General features: G+C 41.3%; 1 protein-coding gene across 2 annotated transcripts in view; it reads left to right on the forward strand.

The window, feature by feature from the left end:
* OBSL1 (obscurin like cytoskeletal adaptor 1) overlaps positions 1 to 19,657 on the forward strand; it is a 162,950-nt gene that overhangs the window by 6,167 nt on the left and 137,126 nt on the right. For both annotated transcript variants that reach the window (XM_082260933.1, XM_082260934.1), the window contains exon 2: positions 5,536 to 6,644. In XM_082260933.1, the coding sequence (XP_082117059.1) occupies positions 5,540 to 6,644 (1,105 nt within the window). In that variant the 5' untranslated portion in view covers positions 5,536 to 5,539. The remainder of the gene's footprint in view (positions 1 to 5,535; positions 6,645 to 19,657) is intronic.

The following is a 19,657-nucleotide window of genomic DNA, read 5'->3' on the forward strand; positions in this document are numbered from 1 at the left end:
TCATATTGGGGGACTTCAATTATCCCGACATTGACTGGGAAGAGGGGACTACACACTCACAGAAGGCCCGTCTATTCACGGATACCTTACAGGATAATTACATGTCACAGTTGGTGGACTCTCCGACTAGAGAAAATGCAGTCCTGGATCTATTGATCACTAATGACCCAGACCTAATCTCGGAGGTAGGAGTCCAGGACAACCTGGGCTCTAGCGATCACAGGATGATCACATTTAGCGTAAATAACAATATAGCAAGGCAAGTGGGGAACATAAGAACCCTTAACTTCAGAAGAGCAAACTTTCCAAAATTGTACTCATTGATGGAAAGGGTAAACTGGGACCAGACCCTGGGATCCCTGACCACAGAGGAAAAATGGGAATGCTTTAGGAACATATTAAGCAAAGGCATCTTGCAGTGCATTCCTATGGGAAATAAATTTAGAAGAGACAAAGCCAAACCTGGCTGGCTAAACCGTAGCGTTAAAAAACTTATTAGGGGAAAAAATTGGCCTTCAGGAAATATAAATCAGAGGGCACAGTATCGGCTTTCGACCAATACAAGGAGGCAAATAAGAAAAGTAAACACATGAAATCAAGATGGTTAAAATAGACTTTGAGAGACAAATAGCGGAGGATAGTAAAAAAAAAACCCAAAGAAATTCTTTAAGTATATCAACAGCAAAAAAACTGGGGCAGAGCATATTGCACACATAATTAACGATGAAGGGAGGATGGTTACAGAGGACACTGAAAAAGCAACCGTGCTGAATGCTTTTTTCTCGTCAGTCTTTACACAGGAAAAGGAGGGGTACACTGACCATGACTGTATGGTTAGTAGTAATACACAGGACTTGCCACTATGGCTTACAGAGGGTGTAATCAGGGAAAGGCTGGATAAACTTAACACAAACAAATCACCAGGCCCGCATGGCGTACATCCGAGAGTACTCAAGGAACTCAGTAAGGTTATATCCAGACCACTGTTCCTGATCTTTGCGGACAGTATTAGGACAGGAGATGTACCAGGGGAGTGGAGGAAAGCAAACGTGATTCCGATATTCAAAAAGGGTCAGAGGCATATACCGGGAAATTATAGGCCGGTCAGTCTGACATCAGTAGTATGTAAACTTCTGGAGGGGATGATAAGGGACTATATCGTAGAATATGCTAAAGACAACAGCATCATCAGTAGTAACCAGCACGGGTTTACAAATGGGCGTTCTTGTCAAACCAATCTCTTAACATTCTACGAGGAGGTGAGCTGTGAGCTAGATAGGAGCAGACCAGTGGATGTGGTGTACCTAGATTTCGCTAAGGCGTTTGATACAGTTCCCCACAAGCGCTTAATTTATAAAATAAGGTCTGCAGGTATCGACAGCAGGGTTTGCTCTTGGATACGGAACTGGCTAAAAGGGCGTGTCCAAAGGGTGGTAATAAACAGCGCATACTCAGACTGGTCTGAGGTAGTAAGCGGGGTCCCCCAAGGCTCAGTCCTAGGACCAACCTTGTTCAATTTATTCATAAATAGCATTGAGGATGGGATCAGTAGTTCGATATCAGTTTTTGCTGATGACACAAAATTAGGCAGGGCAATAACAGCACAGCATGAAGCAGATATCCTACAGAATGACCTGGACAAAATAACGTGGTCAACGACTTGGCAAATGAGGTTTAACGTAGAGAAGTGTAAGGTTTTGCACTTGGGGACTAGAAACATTAAAGCACAATACACGTTAGGAGGGGAACCCTTGGGGGAATCAAAAATGGAGAAGGATCTGGGAGTCTTGGTTGATGATAGACTAGGCAGCAGCTTGCAATGTCAAGCGGCGGCTACCAAGGCTAGCAGAATATTAGCATGCATAAAGAAAGGTATGTTTTCCAGAGATAAGACTATAATCCTTCCACTTTATAAAACTCTGGTCCGACCGCATCTGGAGTATTCTGTCCAGTTCTGGTCGCCAGTCCTCAGAAGGGATGTGTTGGAGCTGGAGAGAGTACAGAGAAGGGCAACTAAACTAATTAGGGGACTGGAGGACCTTGATTATGAAGAGAGTCTCCAATCGCTTGATTTATTCCTGGAGAAGAGACGCCTAAGGGGGGACATGATAGCAATTTTTAAATTTCTCAATGGGGATCTCAGCTTAGAAAAAAAGCTGTTCAGTCGAAGGGATTGCATGAGGACTCGGGGGCATACAATGCGATTAGAGGAGAAGCGTTTTAACCGCTTTAACGTGGGGGGTTCTTTACTGTTAGGGCTACAAGATTGTGGAATTCTCTACCACAAGAAGTGGTTTCTGCGGGTAGTATGGTGGCTTTCAAAAGACTATTAGACGTACATCTCAAAGAACAGAACATTCAGGGGTATGTGAGATGATTACAGCCACACACACCTACACAGGTTGAACTGGATGGACTATTGTCTTTATTCAACCTCACCTACTATGTAACTATGTAACTATGAGCAGCCTCCTTTGTTCACAATGTATCAGACGGGCCAATCAGCACTTTACCTGGTGTAGATTACTGGAGCAGTGGTGTCTTCTTCAGTTATATAGTTAGTCTGGTTGAAAAAACACACAAAGTCCATCCAGTTCAACCAATAGAACGAAAAAAAAAAAAATATACAATCCTATATACACAATCCTATACCCACAGTTGATGCAGAGGAAGGCAAAAAACCCCAGTAAAGCATGATCCAATTTGTCCCAGCAGGGGAAAAATATTCCTTCCTGATCCCCGAAGAGGTAATCAGATATTCTCTGGATCAACTTTACTTATAAATATTCATATCCAGTTATATTATGTGAACCTAGGAAAGAATCCAGGCCCTTTTTAACCCCCTTAGCGGTATCCCCAAGCATGACTCGGGGTGGATTTTTTATGCTAGGATCGGTATCCCCGAGTCACGCTCGGGGTAGATGTGCAGAGCGCGCAGCGGTGTTCCTTACCTTCTCCTGGAGATCCAGCGATGATCTCCCATTGCTGTGATCGCCAGCCGAGATCCCCACCGCTCGTCCGTCGGTCTGATGACTTCCTGGTTCCGTTCCCTGCAGCAGCAATGGTGCATGGGAGCGGAACTGGGAGGGAAATTCAAATGTTGCACAAAACACAAACACATAACATTTATATATATATATATATATATATAGTATATATATGTATATATATGTATATATATATATATATATATATATACATATATATATATATATATATATATATATACATATATATATATATATATACATATACACATATATATATATATATATATATATATACACACATATATATATATATATATATATATATATATAAATACACACACATACTGTATATCTATATATATATATATATATCCACTCTACACTGATCCCATGCAGGACAGGATTATAGGATTGCTCACGGCCCAAGTTAATATCCTTTCCGGTAAGAGTCCAGTCACTCTTTTTTGGGGAATATTGGTAGCCTAATCCATTTGGGGCTTTCCCCTTTACTGCATGATCTCTGGAGCAGAGTTTTCTTTATATGCCCTTACATTCCAACCTTCTGGTAAGAAGTAAAGCTGGTGGTGGGACGCTGAACTTTCATTCACGTGGTCTACACAATTTTTTTTGTATTGTTTCTTCACCGGAGAGTCTTGGATTTGGATTTTTGATTCACCGTTCACACCTTATTGGGACTGTTTTTGACACTTATTTGGATGGTCACCATTGTTTGATATTCACTGGTGTTTTTTCATGTTTTTGATTATCCCAAGTGTATTGATTTACCCATGTTTTGTTATTGTGTATTTTCACCATAACACCAGTATTCATTCATTGTTCTTATCACGAACCTCATCACTTTATGTTTTGACGTATAAGATTGATTGATTTGATATTTGGTTAGCGCACCTGATCTCTATTTACCCATCACATTATTTACTACTCTAAGGTAGCAGCTCACAAACACTGAATCAGCGCACTTTTTTCATACACAATTCACGGTTTTATATATATATATAATGCATGACTTATAATCTAATCAATAATATAATTTTACTATATAATATAATATAATATAATATAATATATATATATATATATATATATATATATATATATATATATATATATATATATATATATATATATATATATTATATATTATATTATATAATAAAATTATATTATTGATTAGATTATAAGTCATGCGTTTGTGTTTCAAATTTATCACATCTGGGATGTCTACTAGAGTCTTGTTTTGGTCAGGTTTAAGTCAGTAATTACTAAGAATTGTAGGCCTATAATACATAACGCCAAATTTCCATGCAAAAAATTGTACCGCTTTTGGTACATAATTCCTGACATAATCATACCGCCAGGGAGGTTAAAACAATCTACTAAGTTATTAAGTGATTTTGAGTTTCCAGGGGGATCCACCAGGTATGTCATATACTGCAGTGGTTCTCAATTCCGGTCCTCGGGACCCACTAACAGGCCAGATTTTAAGTATTACCTTGGGGGATGCAGACTAGAATACTGCAATCACTGAGCAGCAAATGAGATCACCTGTGATGTAATTTAGTTATCTTGCAAACCTGGCCTGTTGGTGGGTCCCGAGGACCGGAGTTGAGAACCACTGATATACTGTACATAATTATACTGGTCCAATTGTAAACAGCAGACAGCACTCACCCATTCTCCGGCAGTGGAATGTCATTCCATCCATAGTAGGTCTATGGAACCTTCATCAAGCTTGATGACCTCAGGAGGTTGGACTGCTGAGCATGTTGAAGACGTAGCTACAGGGACCAGCTTAGCAAAGTAAAACTTATTTTCCATGCCCCCTAGACCTAAACAAGCAGTTGACCCTTGCAGTGTTGACACAACCCCACTTAAAGGGATAATTTTCAAGATTCCTGAAGTTGGCCTTTATGTATAGCCAAGATATTTATTTTTAGTTTTGGACAGATTACAGAAGCTTTTTTTCGGTGTTGTCACTTGGAGAGGTTTCTCTTCACTTCCTGTCCTGGAGATGCAACAAAAGGTGAAAAGATATCTCTCCAAAGTGGTTAAGAATTCCACTCTCTGACAACTTTCCTCTTTGGTGAATTTACCCTCAATTCTTGTTTTGGTGACAGCCATAAAATGTGTGGATTTCCCTCTACTTTATGTCTTATTGACAATTATAGAGGGTGTGTCACCCCAGCAGGGTTCCGGGCATCAAGAAAAACCTTACAGAGTGTTCTTGCAATATATCCAAAACTGGAAAAAAAGTTTTGGTTGGACACCTTCTGGTCTTTCAACCTTTCCAGTCCATTGGGTTAATCTCACAAGAAAGAGAAACAGGTCGTGGCAAGCTTTGTGGCTTCAGACCATCGGCCGATATCTCCTTGATTGTTCTCAGGAAATATCTGCTCTTCTCTGGATGACCTGAGTGATGTTCATAATGTTTTTAGCACAGAATTGGATGACCTATTGACTTATCTTGTTCTTGTTGTGACCTAAATATAAGTTTCTATGAACTGTTCCTTTTTTTCGTTGGCAGACCGATGGCAGCCGTGTCTCTTCCATCACACAACTCCCACATGGCTCTGGCGATGCCAGGGGGTGCACCCCGCTTTCTGTACTTTCCCCGCTCAGTCACAGCCCCCATCGGCACACATGCTGTCCTGAGATGCCGCATAGGCGGGGACCCCCCACCTTGTGTACTATGGGAACGTGCCGGAAATGTCCAGTTTGAACTGGGGGATAGATGCTACACTCAACAGGATGGAGATTGGTACCAGCTGGTGATAAGTGACCTACGCCTGGAAGATGCTGGTCATTACATGTGTAGGGCCAGTAACTGGGCTGGGGAAGGCTATGCTGGAGCCAAACTTACTGTGACACTCAACAGCACTGCAGTCAATGAACCACATGTTAGTGTACCCACTGAATTGCCACAGTCTACTAAATATGTCACAAATTCCGCAATGGTGTCTTCCAAACCAGAGCCCTCCATTGTATCATCAGCCATTGGGCAGAAAATAAGCGACAATGTTGATCACAATGGCGACCAAGATTTTCAGCCGCATTTTATACTTATCCCAAGCTCGCAGAGGCTGACCCGTGGACAAAGCGCAGAACTTGCTTGTAGGGTATCAGGAAAACCAGAACCTGTAATCCGTTGGGAGAAAGATGGACGGAGCCTGGATGAGATTTGTGATGGGTCACATTACCGCTTATCTCCTGAAGGTCAAACTTTGTATATTTCCCATGTCCGACAACCAGACGCCGGTGTATATGTCTGCCGTGCCAGTAACCCTCTAGGCCAGTGCCTTGCCGCAGCTGTCCTTCTAGTAGAGCCGGTTCCTCGCCAAGGGCCAGAACCAGCGCCAGGAGACCCTCCCGAACAAGTGAAAGTGTTTACCGTTAATGAAGGAAAGCACGCCAAGCTTCGCTGCCTGGTGACTGGAAAACCCAGGCCAGAGATTGTCTGGCGTAAGGATGGTCGTGTGGTCAGCCCTGGTCGGAGAACTCTCATTTACGAGGACCGAGATGGCCATTTTATCCTCAAGATTCTGTTCTGCCGGCAGCAGGACCGAGGCTTGTACGTATGCGGTGCCTCCAACTCGGCTGGGAACACATTGAGTGCTGTCATGTTACATGTGAGAGGTATGTTACTTTAATTGTCATGTTCTATTAAAGTAAAATGATAGACAGGATGGATTACTCCCATAGGAGTTGGGATTTTTAAGATGCCAATAATGTACTTGAACACAATCGAATAAAATTCCCATGTTTTAATTTGAATTAGAATTCAAAATTAAAATTGTATACAAATGAAATTTAAGACATACAACACAAAAATATTAAAAAGCTTATTCAAACATGGTGGATTGTAAGTTGTATGATACAATCCAAAGTTCATAATAGTTCAGAGGTGATGGTCCCAACATGTTTCGCTAATAAATTAGCTTCCTCAGGGGATCATTTATTATCACATCACCATATACTGAAACCCAGGATAATCGTCCAACTTCCCATTGAATAAATGAAAAGGACCGATTGAAAACCACACGTTAAGACTAGGATCCAACAGGAAACCGCAGAGAAAGATTTCCCACTTATTGGTCGCAGGAGGAGAAAATCAGGTCTATTAAAATAGTACTTTGAGCAAAATAAAAAATGACACATATGGTGCAGCATGACACAGAAATTTTTGAGTACCCCCATAAAATAGTTTCTTTCTACCTACTGATGCTGCTAGATCTTTTATTTTTCATTTCATATAACAGGGTGACACCCTTTAGACAGGGAACTTTTAGCTGGGCATGTATTTTTAGATGTGGCAAACAAATAAAAGTCTTACTCCAGATACTACAGTAGCTAATAAGCAATTATTTTATGTTTTTTTTCCCTTTTGGAAAAATGTTTGATCTATAAGACTATTGTGTTAATGTTGTAAACACCTTCATGCAGTATAATGGTTTTTCCTAACCCCTGACACTTTCACTTTTTCTGGACAGCTTGGTCTGTATGTAAAGGTGGAGAAAATTAAAATAAAGGCTGGCATGTGAAATAAAAAAAAATAATTCATATACTAAATACTATTATTACAGGTGTCAATCCCATACAGTAAGCAGGCAATTTATAAAAGAGGCAAAGCCTATATATCTCTCTCATGATGAGTATCATTTAACCCTTTTGCCTCCAGAGCCCCTTTTTTTTTTTTTTGCACACATGTTTTAAAAAATCCTTTTAGGCCGGAAGATTACGAAAACCCCCAAACGTTATAAATTTTACGAAAGCAAACACCCTGGAATAACATGTGAGGGTTGGATTTTTTTATGTCAGAGTATTTGGGCAGAAGTTTATCAAATGCAAAATTTCAATTGAAAAATACACTAAAAGTCATTTTAAACACAATATATTACCCCAACGTTTGGTAGAATATAAAAGATGAGGTTGTGCTTAGTGAATAGATGCTCAACATGTCAAAGCTTATAACTGCTGTTCCCATGAAATGGTGAGACCTTTCGGTACCCTAAATGTTTCATTTGTGGTGCTTTAAAAGACCCTACAGGTCCTTTGTTTAGAGGTAACCATGTACTATCGCCTTAAAATGATTGCTTTCACTCCAGAGTGCGTGGTGATATGTAACATGTTTAGTGCAATGGATGTTTTTCTATGTAGGCACCCTTGATGTATGTGTTCACATTCGGATGTGCATGTGTGTGGGGGGGCTCAAAATTATTTGGGGGGCAGTATAAGTGCTTTGATGTAACCCAATTTCCTTCCACTTTTTTTTCACTAAACGTTATTTTTTAACATATAGGGAATTTAATACAATTTTGCTGTCACAGGTTCTCTTTAATGAGACATCAGGGGTCTATTAGATTCCTGATGTCTCACCTGCCCTCCATTAAAGCTAAGGGAGTGCAGAATACACCTCACTAGCTTCCTCCTCAGCCGCAGTGGCCAGGCAGAGTGACAGTCGAACCTGGAGAGGATGTAATATACGTACATCGCATCTGTGATTTCAATAAGATGAGATGGTCAGGGGTTCACAACTTTTGACCATATATGGTACAGGTGGGACTGTCATGATATTGAGTCACTGACTGTGAACAAGCATGCAGGACAGGAGATTAGACTTTTTAGACTTCACTGGCTGCATGCTTGTTCTAGGTCCTTCACTCACTTAGTAGCAAAGCCAAGATCAGGATTACAGCTGTGAAGGTTGTACTTTTTAAAAAGTCAGCACAAGTTTACTTTAAATAATAAATACACCCTTATGTTCTATTATTTCTTTAGGAATTTGGCAGCAAACGCTCATGCCATAGTTCCTGTCTCTACAACCCCCACCCTTGGAGATTTGTGTGTTCCCACTCTTTGTGTCACATTCCTTGTATAAAGTTACATTCAAGCTGGAGAAAGTGAGACCCATTGATAATGACCGTGGCAGCTCTGCAGATCTCAACAGCAGAGAGTTAGCCACCAGGGAGAATAAACTAGGAGTAAGTGTAATTGTCTGGCCTCTACCAAAAACGAAGCATCCATTTTAGGTGGATGGACCCTTTAACTGCTAGACAACCGCAATCTGTAGATTAACATCCTCTGATACATTTCCCCCTGATGTGCGAACGTTTATCTACATTGAGGCTGTGAACTAGAAGCATGTTCCTAGTTCTGACAGCTACCGGTCACAAACTAGTGTTTGAGCCCCAGGCAGGGTGGTTCCTGATCATGCCAGCCCACTATGGTGATCACATGCAGGTTCCAACCTGCAGGGGGCACTGTTCCTCTCTCTCTCCTCTCTTTCCCTCTCTCTCTCTCCCCCCCTTTCTGTCTCCCCTTCTCTCTCTCCATCTCCTTCTCTCTCTTTACCTTTCTCTCTCTCTCTCCCTCTCCCTCAATTCTCAATTCAATTCAAATAAGCTTTATGGCAGGATCAAATAATTTTATTACATTTTAGCATTGCCATAGCAGATGAGTTCTCTCTCTCTCTCCCTCTTTCTCTCTCTCTCTCCCTCTCTCTCTCTCTCTCTCCCCCTCCCTCTCTCCCTCTCTGTCTCTCTCTCCTTTTCTCTCTCCCTCTCTCCCCCTTTCTCTCTCCATCTCTCTCTCTTTCCTTCCCTCCCCCCCTCTCCCTCTCTCCCTCTCTCCCTCTCCTCTCTCTCTCTCTCTCTCTCTCTCTCTCTCCTCTCTCTCTATTCCTCTCTCTCTTTCTCCCTCTCCCCCCTCTCTCTCTCCCTCTCCCCCCTCTGTCTCCCTCTCTCTCTCCCCTCCCTCTCTCTCCCCACCCCTCTCTTTCCCTCTCTCTCTCCCTCTCTTCCTCTCTCTCTTCTTGCACATTTACACAGTGTTATAAATAGCGGTGCACCGAAATTAAAATTCAGGATGCACTTGGCCGGAACTTAAACTGACGGTTTTTAAAAAAAATATATATTTATAAGTAATTGCATTATATTCAACTTTTTAATTAATATCCTCAATTTAAATGAACAAGAAGTTATTGTTGGCCATTATTGGCAACTTTTGAAGTCGTGTTAAAAATCCTGCTTGCTGCATATTTGGCAAACCGCACCAAAAATACACCCCCCCCCCCCCCCCCCGTTGAAATGCTTTGAAAACGCAGCAAGAGCACATAAACAATGCACCCGTGTTGTGTTTTTGATGCATTTTTGAGTAACATGACCTATAAAAAAAATGCACCATAAGCAATGGAAAATTGCTGCAAAATCGCAGGCGTTTTCGGCAGCCTTTATCAGCACTGATAGACGCAGGCGTTTTCGGCAGACTAAATTTCGATGCATCAATAGTTAGGAACCATTACAATGTGTCAAAAATAAATTTAAAAAAAGGGAAGTTTGATTAAAATTAGAATTTGATCTGTCCCTCTAAGCTGGATATTAAAAGTAGTGATCGATTCGACCGATAACAGATTTTCATTGCTGATACCGATACCGATATTTTGGCCTTTGAATATCGGTATCGGCCAATATTTTTGTACATTTAAAAAACATTTTTTTTTTTCATTTTTACACTTGACAGGTACTCTTGTGGAGGGATCTGCAGGTCTAAAAGACCCCAAACCCCTCCTCTGCCCTTAAAAGCATTCAAAACGCCAAGTTTTGAATGCTGTCATTTTTTTTAAATCTGATGCCGAATACCTGGAAGTGATGTCATGACATCACTTCTGGGTTTTTACATGGAGACGCGATCAGAGCCAAATGTGGCTTTGATCGGGTCTTCCCTTCGACGGCCGTGCAGGTAGGATGCCTGGGTCTCCGAGGCCACGGAAGGCGGCAGGAGGGGGGGGGACGTCCCCTCCCACTCCTTGTAATAACAGCCGAGCGGCTTCTTAGCCGCATCGGTTGTCATTACAAGACAGCCGACCATCGGCTATGGACGCTGGTACCGGGGTGATGCCTCTAGCTGCAGGCATCACTCTGGTGCAGCACTTTCCCAAAATATCTGCAATATCGGTAACCACAGGGGCAGATTTCGATATATCGGGGAAAGTGCAGATCAGCCCTAAATATATCGGCTTTGCTGATAATCGTTCGATCCCTAATTAAACGTGATTTCAATCGCTACTTTACAAGGTTCTTTTTTAGTGGTTTTGGGTCCCAGCCCGTATAGCTCATGCAAACTCAAATTATAGTTATAGATGCTTCAGAAGTTGTGGACAATGAGGTAAAGTACTCCATATATGATGGTCATGCCCGAAATTGACTGCATTCTGGTCCAGAACCTTTGGCCTACTTCACACTTTATTTCACCTGATAATTCCCAAGGACTCTATGACAGCTCTTCTCCATTGTTCAATTCTAGGCCTTTTTTCATATGAACAGAAATTAGCCATGTATGTTTTTCTGGCTGCCAAATAAACAATAGCCAAAGCCTGGAGGAAATCCTCTGTCCCCTTTCAAGAAGTCAAAGACCACAAGAACCTGATGTAGATTATTGAAAAACTGTCCAGCATTCTAAACACCTCCCAACCAAAATTTCTTAAAATATGGGAACTGTGTGTGGGCTAGGTGCAGGTTTGTGCAGTAGACAGTGAGCACACAGAGATCAGGCTTGGCAATAATAATATATCATAGGAAATTTCAGTAAGCTCAAACAATCCGCAACCCATTCGGAGCCACTTACAACTGTAGCAGCGATGGAGCAGTAGTCTGAACACCTGGAGATGCCGTCAGCGTCTCCCACAAGAAGCATAATGTCACCTGGCAAGTCCAAACCCAACAAGGAGGCCTCCTAGAAAAGGATAACATAGTCCCCCCACTTTCCCTACTCCTCCAGAACCTTTCCCTGACTTTTTAGTACTGTCCCTGACAGATGGGTGCTTGTCCCTATGCTAGCCACTAGAAAAACGTGCGCCATGCCAGAGAGCCAGGGCTTTAAATAGGCTGTGTCCTCACCCAAGATGGCCGCCAAAGTCACATGGGGAGTCATCATCCAATCGGAAATCATATAGAACCAACTTCCTCACAACTTCCTCCCTCCTCTGTATTGCCGCTACGGTCGAGTGCCACCTACTGTGGAGGACATAGACTGCACCTGTCTACACATTGCTTGCTTCTATTCTACCTTTTATAAATCCCTCAAGCCTGACTTTTCTTTAGACCATTGTTATGATCTATACCCAAATCTGTGGGATGTACACTATTCCTGTATCAAGAGTTTTTCAGCCTCTGAAGCCCTTTGACCCATTTGGATGCTAATGATGCCTGTGTTGAGTTCTTATAGTCACAGCCTTAGGAGACCGAAGCTATCTTTTCTGCATGTTGACCTTATTCTGTGTACGATCAAACACTCGTTACCAATGCTCCTGCGTGAGCATACCTTTTGTTAACCCTACTCACAGAAAATCAATGAAAATAATTGAACAAGAAAAATTAAATATAAAATGTGGTAATGTGTAAAATAAACAATAAAAGCATTTTTTCATTTTTTTTTTTTTTTTCACATTTTTGTTCGGGTTCACCATTACACCATGGGTTTGAAGTGAATCCTGCAGGTTCAGAATTTGCAGTCCCAGCAAATTTATATGCAGATTTGCTCAGGGAAATATTTTTCAAAACGCATGCATGCAATGCATGAGATTTGATCTATGGCCAGAAGGCATAGAAGGACCAATAAGCAGGCTTTTGAATAAACCAACCCACCTTTCTATTAAATAAGGGGCACAGAACAGCCATAGTGTCAGTGTATTGGTAGATGTTGCAAAAAAAGGATAGGGAAAGCTGCCAAACTGCTTAAGAAGAAATTAGGGCTAGTTATGAGACTTTATTCTGGAATACCAGCTTTTTTTGCTCTCATTTTTTATGTTCTTATTATGAAAAGTTAGGCATACTCCGGTGAGACCTATTATCCCTGATTAAAAGTGTCCTGCTGCTTGCCAATTTTACAAGGCTGCTTCTTCTTTTGTATTATAATTACTGTAGTAAAGCCCCAGCCTATGCTCCTAGTCTCTAGTAAATTTAGGCCTAAGCTTGCTATTTACAATTGCCCTACTATTGGCCAATTGTACATTGCTGTGTCATCGGCGGTTTCTTAATTCTTTTATTAAATCACTTGCCTTTACTTCTTTTCCTTAATACATTTTAAACAATTCTACCTGATTACGTAAAAATGTCCTGCTGCTGGTCATATATACACTGCTGTATAATTTGTAGTGTCCTAATTCTTGTAGTAAAGCCCCAGCTTGTAATCTTTGTCTCTAGTAAATTTGGGCCTCGCCTTGTTATTTCAAATTTTCCTGCTGCTTGCCAATTTTACAAGGCTGCTTCCTCTGTAGTATCCTAATTATTGTAGTAACGCCTCAGCCTATGCTCATTGTCTCTAATAAGTTTAGTTCTATCCTTGCTATTTAAGATTGTCCTACTATCGGCCAATTATTCACTGCTGTGTTATCTGTGGTTTCCTAATTCCTTTAGTAAAACAATTGCCTTTACTTCCTTTCCCTAATACCTATTTAACAATTCTCCCTCATTAGAAATGTCCTGCTGCTGGTCATATATACACTGTTGTATCCTTTGTAGTGTCCTAATTCTTGAAGTAATGCCCAGCCTGTGGTCTTTGTCTCTAGCAAATTTGGGCCTTGCCTTGCTTTTTCAAATTTTCCTGCTGCCAGCTGATTTTACACTGTGTTTTCTCTGTAGTATCATAATTATTGTAGTAACGCCTCAGCCAATGCTCATTGTCTCTAATAAATTTAGTTCTAGCCTTGCTATTGAAGGTTGTCCTACTATTGGCCAATTGTACACTGCTGTGTCATTAACAGTTTTCTAATTCTTTTAGTAAAACACTTTTTGAGTTTTTATCAATTCTCCCTCATTAAAAATGTCCTACTGGCCATATTTACACTGCTGCATCCCCTGTGGTGTCTTAATTCTGACAGTAAAATCGCAGCCTGTGTTCTTTGTCTCTAGCAAGTTTCGGCCTAGCCTTGCTATTTCAAATTTTTCATGCTGCTGGCCAATTTTACACTTCTTTGTCATCTGCAGTCTGTTTATACTTAAAGTCATTTTTTTCATCTTTACATCTATTAAATCCTCTGCCCTTGTTGTTTTAACTTTAGATAGTAAAACATTTTTTTTTTCTGCCAGTAAATACATTATACAGCCCACTTCCTCTTTCTTGTGTGGTAATTAGCCTAGGCCAGTGATGGCGAACCTTGGCACCCCAGATGTTTTGGAACTATATTGCCCATGATGCTCATGCACTCTGCAGTGTAGTTGAGCATCATGGGAAATGTAGTTCCAAAACATCTGGGGTGCCAAGGTTCCCCATCACTGGCCTAGGCTAATGACATCATGCACAGCTTTCTCTCTCACTCTTGTGAGAGTTTGCTAGCAAGGGAGGGAGGGATGAGTCATAGGAAAGCCAATGAGAGCTGCAGAGCTGAAGGGGGCTGGATGAGGGTGGAGATAACAGGAGACTGCAGAGATCCATGAGTATTTATCAAGAGGAGAAATGTGCAGGGAAGCAGTGGTGTGAGTGTGTGAGTGTGTGTGTGTGTGTGTGTGTGTGTGTGTGTGTGTGTGTGTGTGTGTGTGTGTGTGTGTGTGTGTGTGTGTGTGTGTGTGTGTGTGTGTGTGTGTGTGTGTGTGTGTGTGTGTAAAACCAGGAAGTGAACAGGCAGCAGCTTCAGCTGCCCACAGTTAAAATGGCTGCAGCCAGACTTAGTGGAGGGAGATTTGGCAAGTACAGAATCACAGTTTATTCAAAATAATATGCAAAGTGGTTGGAGGGAAGCTTCAGAATGGCAAATATGATTTATTACAAATTATGTGAGCAGACTGCAGTTCTTCTTTAATGGGAGTTTGATAGAAATTGGCCAGCAGCAGGACAATTCTGCATACCCAAAAACCGAACAGCCTCACCAAACTATTCTGCCATTTAAAAGGGTTTGTTCACCTTTACCAAAATACTGCCTATTCTGATAGGGAGTGACTGTAGATAAAAACCATCTGTGCAGCTCTGACTAAAGTGAATAAAAGCCCTCGTTATAGGTGTAGGCCATTTACATACCTCATGAGGCCTGACTGGAATACTCCCAGGACATTGCTATATGAGGCCTAGTCGTGACTGCTCACCTCTACCGTCACAAACATGAGCTTTCAAATGCTGAGCTCAGAGCTACTGCATCAGGGGGAAGAAATAGCATGTGAGGGGGTCTGAATCAGATAACAGCTCGCTCCTGTGATGGAGGAGGTGAGAAATAATGACTAGGCCTCACTTATCAACGTCCTAACAACATCCTGGGAGTATTCCAGTCAGGCTTCATGAAGTATGTCAATGTCCTACATCTATAGCAAGAACATTATTCAACCTTAGCGCTTTGCAGTTTCTTTTTATCTACAGATGCCCCTTACCTGTATAGGCAGTTTTTTTGTAAAGGTGAACTAACCCTTTAAAGTTGGCCTTTCACCACTTGAAGAAAAAGTATGTGTCACTGCTAAAAATTCCCAAAAAAAGCCTTTTTTGTCAAACTAATATGAATCAGAATCCCCAGAAAAGTAATAGAATTCTTCCAAAGGGGACACTAGGGACATCCTTGCTGGTGGGACCTGAACTAAACAAGCCCCCCCCCCCTTTGGATCACTCCCCCCTCATCCACCCCCCCTTTTTTTTTTTTTCTTTCTCTCCTCTATATCCCTTTTTCTTCTCCACTGTTTTTACAGACCCCACCCATTAGCGGGTTCTACTATGCACTTTTTTGAGCTCGTTCGGATGTTACATGTTTCTGTGTTGACCCCCGTTGGTCTCTCTTTTATTGTATCCAGAGCTTTGTATTTATGCTATGTATGCCTGTTGTTGCTTTTTTTTCTCAATAAAACTTTTAATGGAAAAAAAAAAATAAAAAAATGTATAGCATTTACATTCGAGAGGGAACTGGGAATAAGGAGTAGAGGAAACTGAGAGAGAATGTGGGAAGAAGGGGGCAGAGCAGATCGCGGGAAAGACACCCTCCCCCCTTTTTTTTGTTTTATTTTTTTGCTTTTTTTTTCCACAAAAGTTTTATTAAGATTTAGTAAATAGAGAGAACTGCACAATTACATTCGTGACAGAATCCAAGTCATGAGAACAGCAATAAAATAAACAGTTAAAAAGACCATACAACACAACGGGAAGAACAATATTGTGTCTTGCCCCAAGGCTAAAGCTTTATGAAATGCACACAGAAACGTAAACATCAAAGCGGCATATTCAACCACCGTGGCTGAGCTAGACATTATTGAGGTGCCACTGCCGCACAAAGAGGGGGTGAGAATTAGCCAGGTTGATGCATGACAGAGTCCATGGGCGGATGGAACAACCAAAAAGAACACAAAAAAAAGAAACAAACTTCTTGCCACGCTGCCGATTGGGATAGCTTGATGTGTGTATAGCCCTGAGGAGCGTCTAGAGGCGAGAAATTGCCTCATTTTTTTTTGCTTTTTTATTGTTTGCTTGTTGTATGCAGTGCAACTTTGAATTCATCACATATCTGCTCAGTCCAGCAGTGGTGTATTTTGGTTTTGTGCTGCCCTAGGCAAGACTAAAATTGCCCCCCCCCCCTCCTCCTCCTATGTAAATTTGCCCCACTCCTTTTTTTAACGGATGTGACTCTCTCCAAAATTGAAGGACTGCAAGTCCTCACCTGAGATTTCACGAGAGGGGGGTGAAAGGGGATGAGAGAGAGAGAGAGAGAGGGGGGGTGGGGGGGAGAGAGAGGGGGGATGAGAGAGAGAGAGGGGATGAGAGAGAGAGAGAGGGGGGATGAGAGAGAGAGAGAGGGGGATGTGTGTGTGTGTGAGAGAGAGAGAGAGAGAGAGAGCGAGGATGAGAGAGAGCGAGGGGGGATGAAAGAGAGCGAGGGGGGTGAGAGAGAGAGAGGGGGGATGAGGGAGAGAGAGAGAGAGAGAGGGGGGATGAGAGAGAGAGGGGGAATGAGAGAGAGAGAGAGAGAGAGAGAGGGAGGAATGAGAGAGAGGGGGGTAAGAGAGAGGCAGCTCTAGCAACCAGTGGCCAAAAGAGTCTCAGATGGAGGGGGGGGGGCGGCTTTTTTGCTGCCCCCCTGCAAAAATGCCGCCCTAGGCCTGGGCCTTGTTGGCCTAGGCCAAAATACAGCACTGCAGTCCAGTCCAGTTACTAGGTGTTATGACACCCACCCTGTGCATCACAAGCTGTTTATTATTCGGTGTTCGACATACTGAATACCCTCCTCTTTCTCTCTCTTTTCATATCTTTACACACTGCCGAATGTTGGAATTTCAATTTCAATAAGTTTAACAGGAATAATACCTGTGCTGTAAACTATGTCAAATGTAACAATGTGAGATTGTTCAACGCTTCACTTTCATGTCATTTGTATTTTAATCTTCTTTTCAATAAAATTTGTTTGGAAAAAAAGAAAAAGGGGGACACTAGTTCTGGTGAGCTGGGGGTCCCCAAGGAATTTCCTTAACCACTTCTGGACCGGAAGGATTATCCCCCTTAATGACCAGGCCATTTTTTGCGATTCGGCACTGCGTTACACAAAAGCTCAGTTACGCTCACAAATTTTTATAAAATAAGTTATTGGTGGCATCTATCCCAAATTGATTAGAAGAAACACATGGAAAAATAAACCAGGCTAAGGGCTCTTTACAAAAAAGGTGGGGGAGATAGGATGTTTAAGATGCCTGGGCTCTAAAAATCCACGTAGAGTATGTATAGTATAGGATAATATATGTGAAGCAAAAGATATATGTATATAAAAACATTTTTTTTTCTCTTTATTACAAATGTTTAAAAAAAGACAACATTGTAGACTCATAAACACACTCATTATAAAATCAACGGATACTTGTGGACGCGGCACTGCGTTATTTTAACGAACAATTGCGCAGTCGTGCAATGCTGTACCTAAGTAAAATGTATGTCCTTTTTTTCCCACAAATAGAACTTTTTTTGGTGGTATTTGATCACCTCTGCGATTTTTTATTTTTTGCGCTATAAACAAAAAAAGAGTGACAATTCTGAAAAAAACACAATGTGTTTAATTTTGTTTCCTATAAATTTATTATGTTACCAATTTTGTTTAATTTCAGAATTCGTTTAGTGTAGTTTCGGGATTCGCTAGATTTAATTTAGTTTTTGTTAAATTTCATTTTGTTTATTCATTTTCTAATGAATTCCAAAGTTTTAGAACGATTCGAATTCGGATTGGTCGAAAAATAATCAAACGATTCGAAATCTGTGTAGAGAATAGCTGGTTGTTAACCACTTCCAGCCCCGGAAGATTTTACCCCCTTCCTGACCAGGCTCTATTTTGTGATTCAGCACTGCGTTACTTTAATGGACAATTGCACAGTCGCGCAACGCTGTGCCCAAACAAAATTTACGTCCTTTTTTTCCCACAAATAGAGCTTTTTTTGGTGGTATTTGATCACCTCTGTGACATTTTTTTTTTTTTTTTTTTTTGCGCTATAAGCAAAAGAGAGAGACAATTCTGAAAGAAAAAAAAAATATTTTGTGTTACATTTTGCTATACAACATTCCCCAAAAAAAAAATTAAAAAATCGAATTTTTTAACATTTTAGGCCAATTTGTTTTCTGCTACATATTTTTGGTAAAAAGAAAAACGCAATAAGCGTATTTTTATTGGTTCGCGCAAAAGTTGTCACGTCCACTAACTACAGGAAAGATTCATGTCATTTTTATTGTTTTTTTTTACTAGTAATGGCGGCGATCTGCGATTTTTAGCGGGACTGCGACAGATCGGACCCCTAACTGACATTTTTTACACTTTTGGGGGGACCAGTGACATTACTACAGTAATCAGTGCTAGAAATATGCACTGTTACTGTAATAATAACACTGGCAGGGAAGGGGCTAACACAGTGGGTGTAGGAGAGTGTTTCTAACTGTACGTGGGTTGGGCTCTTGAAATGATCATTGAGACCTGTGATCCTATATAGAAAGATCACAGGCGCTCCATGATCATTCCACAGAGAATAACGGTCAGCTGTGTTTACAACAGCCGACCGTCCTTCTCTCTCAGCGGTGAATGATTATGGGTGCCCGGCGGCAATACGTGCCGCTGGCCCCGTGCATTGGAGTCCCCACTGCCAAGTGGGGGCAGGAGCGCGCTGCCGGCGGTGCGCGATCGCCCCCTAGCTGCAGGCGTGCGACCGACGTAGAGCTACGCGCAGGAGTGGTTAATTTGCAGGGATTTCCTCTCACTTCCTGTTTGGCTATTGGAGAGGAAGGGAAAATTCTGCAATGGGACACAGATGGCGAAAAACATTTTTTTACAGGGGTTATAACCCTCCCTTACTCTATCCAAAATGAAAAAAAAAAAAAAAGTTTTCCTATAGTTCTACTTTAGAGCATATGGGTGTACGGAGTAAATTACGCCTATAGTTGTGATGCCCAGGAAACACAGTTGCAGTGTATTTTTGCCCATAGATATGCATTTAAAAAAGCCATACGCAGCAGTATGTGCATAAATTCTGACACCTACGTTTATATGCGTGTATTTTTCAAAGCATAAAATTTTGCAAAAATACTCTCTTACATGTGTGCTTAAAACTTGTCCAAAAAGAAAATTTTAATTATTTTTGTCTATATATTTTGTAGATAATTTAAAAATGTTTGTAGGACAATATTGCCAAAAGAAAGCCCTGTCCCCCTCCCCTTTCCTT

This window comes from Pelophylax lessonae, assembly GCF_965119305.1.
Source record: "Pelophylax lessonae genome assembly, chromosome: 6".
Lineage (NCBI taxonomy): Eukaryota > Metazoa > Chordata > Amphibia > Anura > Ranidae > Pelophylax > Pelophylax lessonae.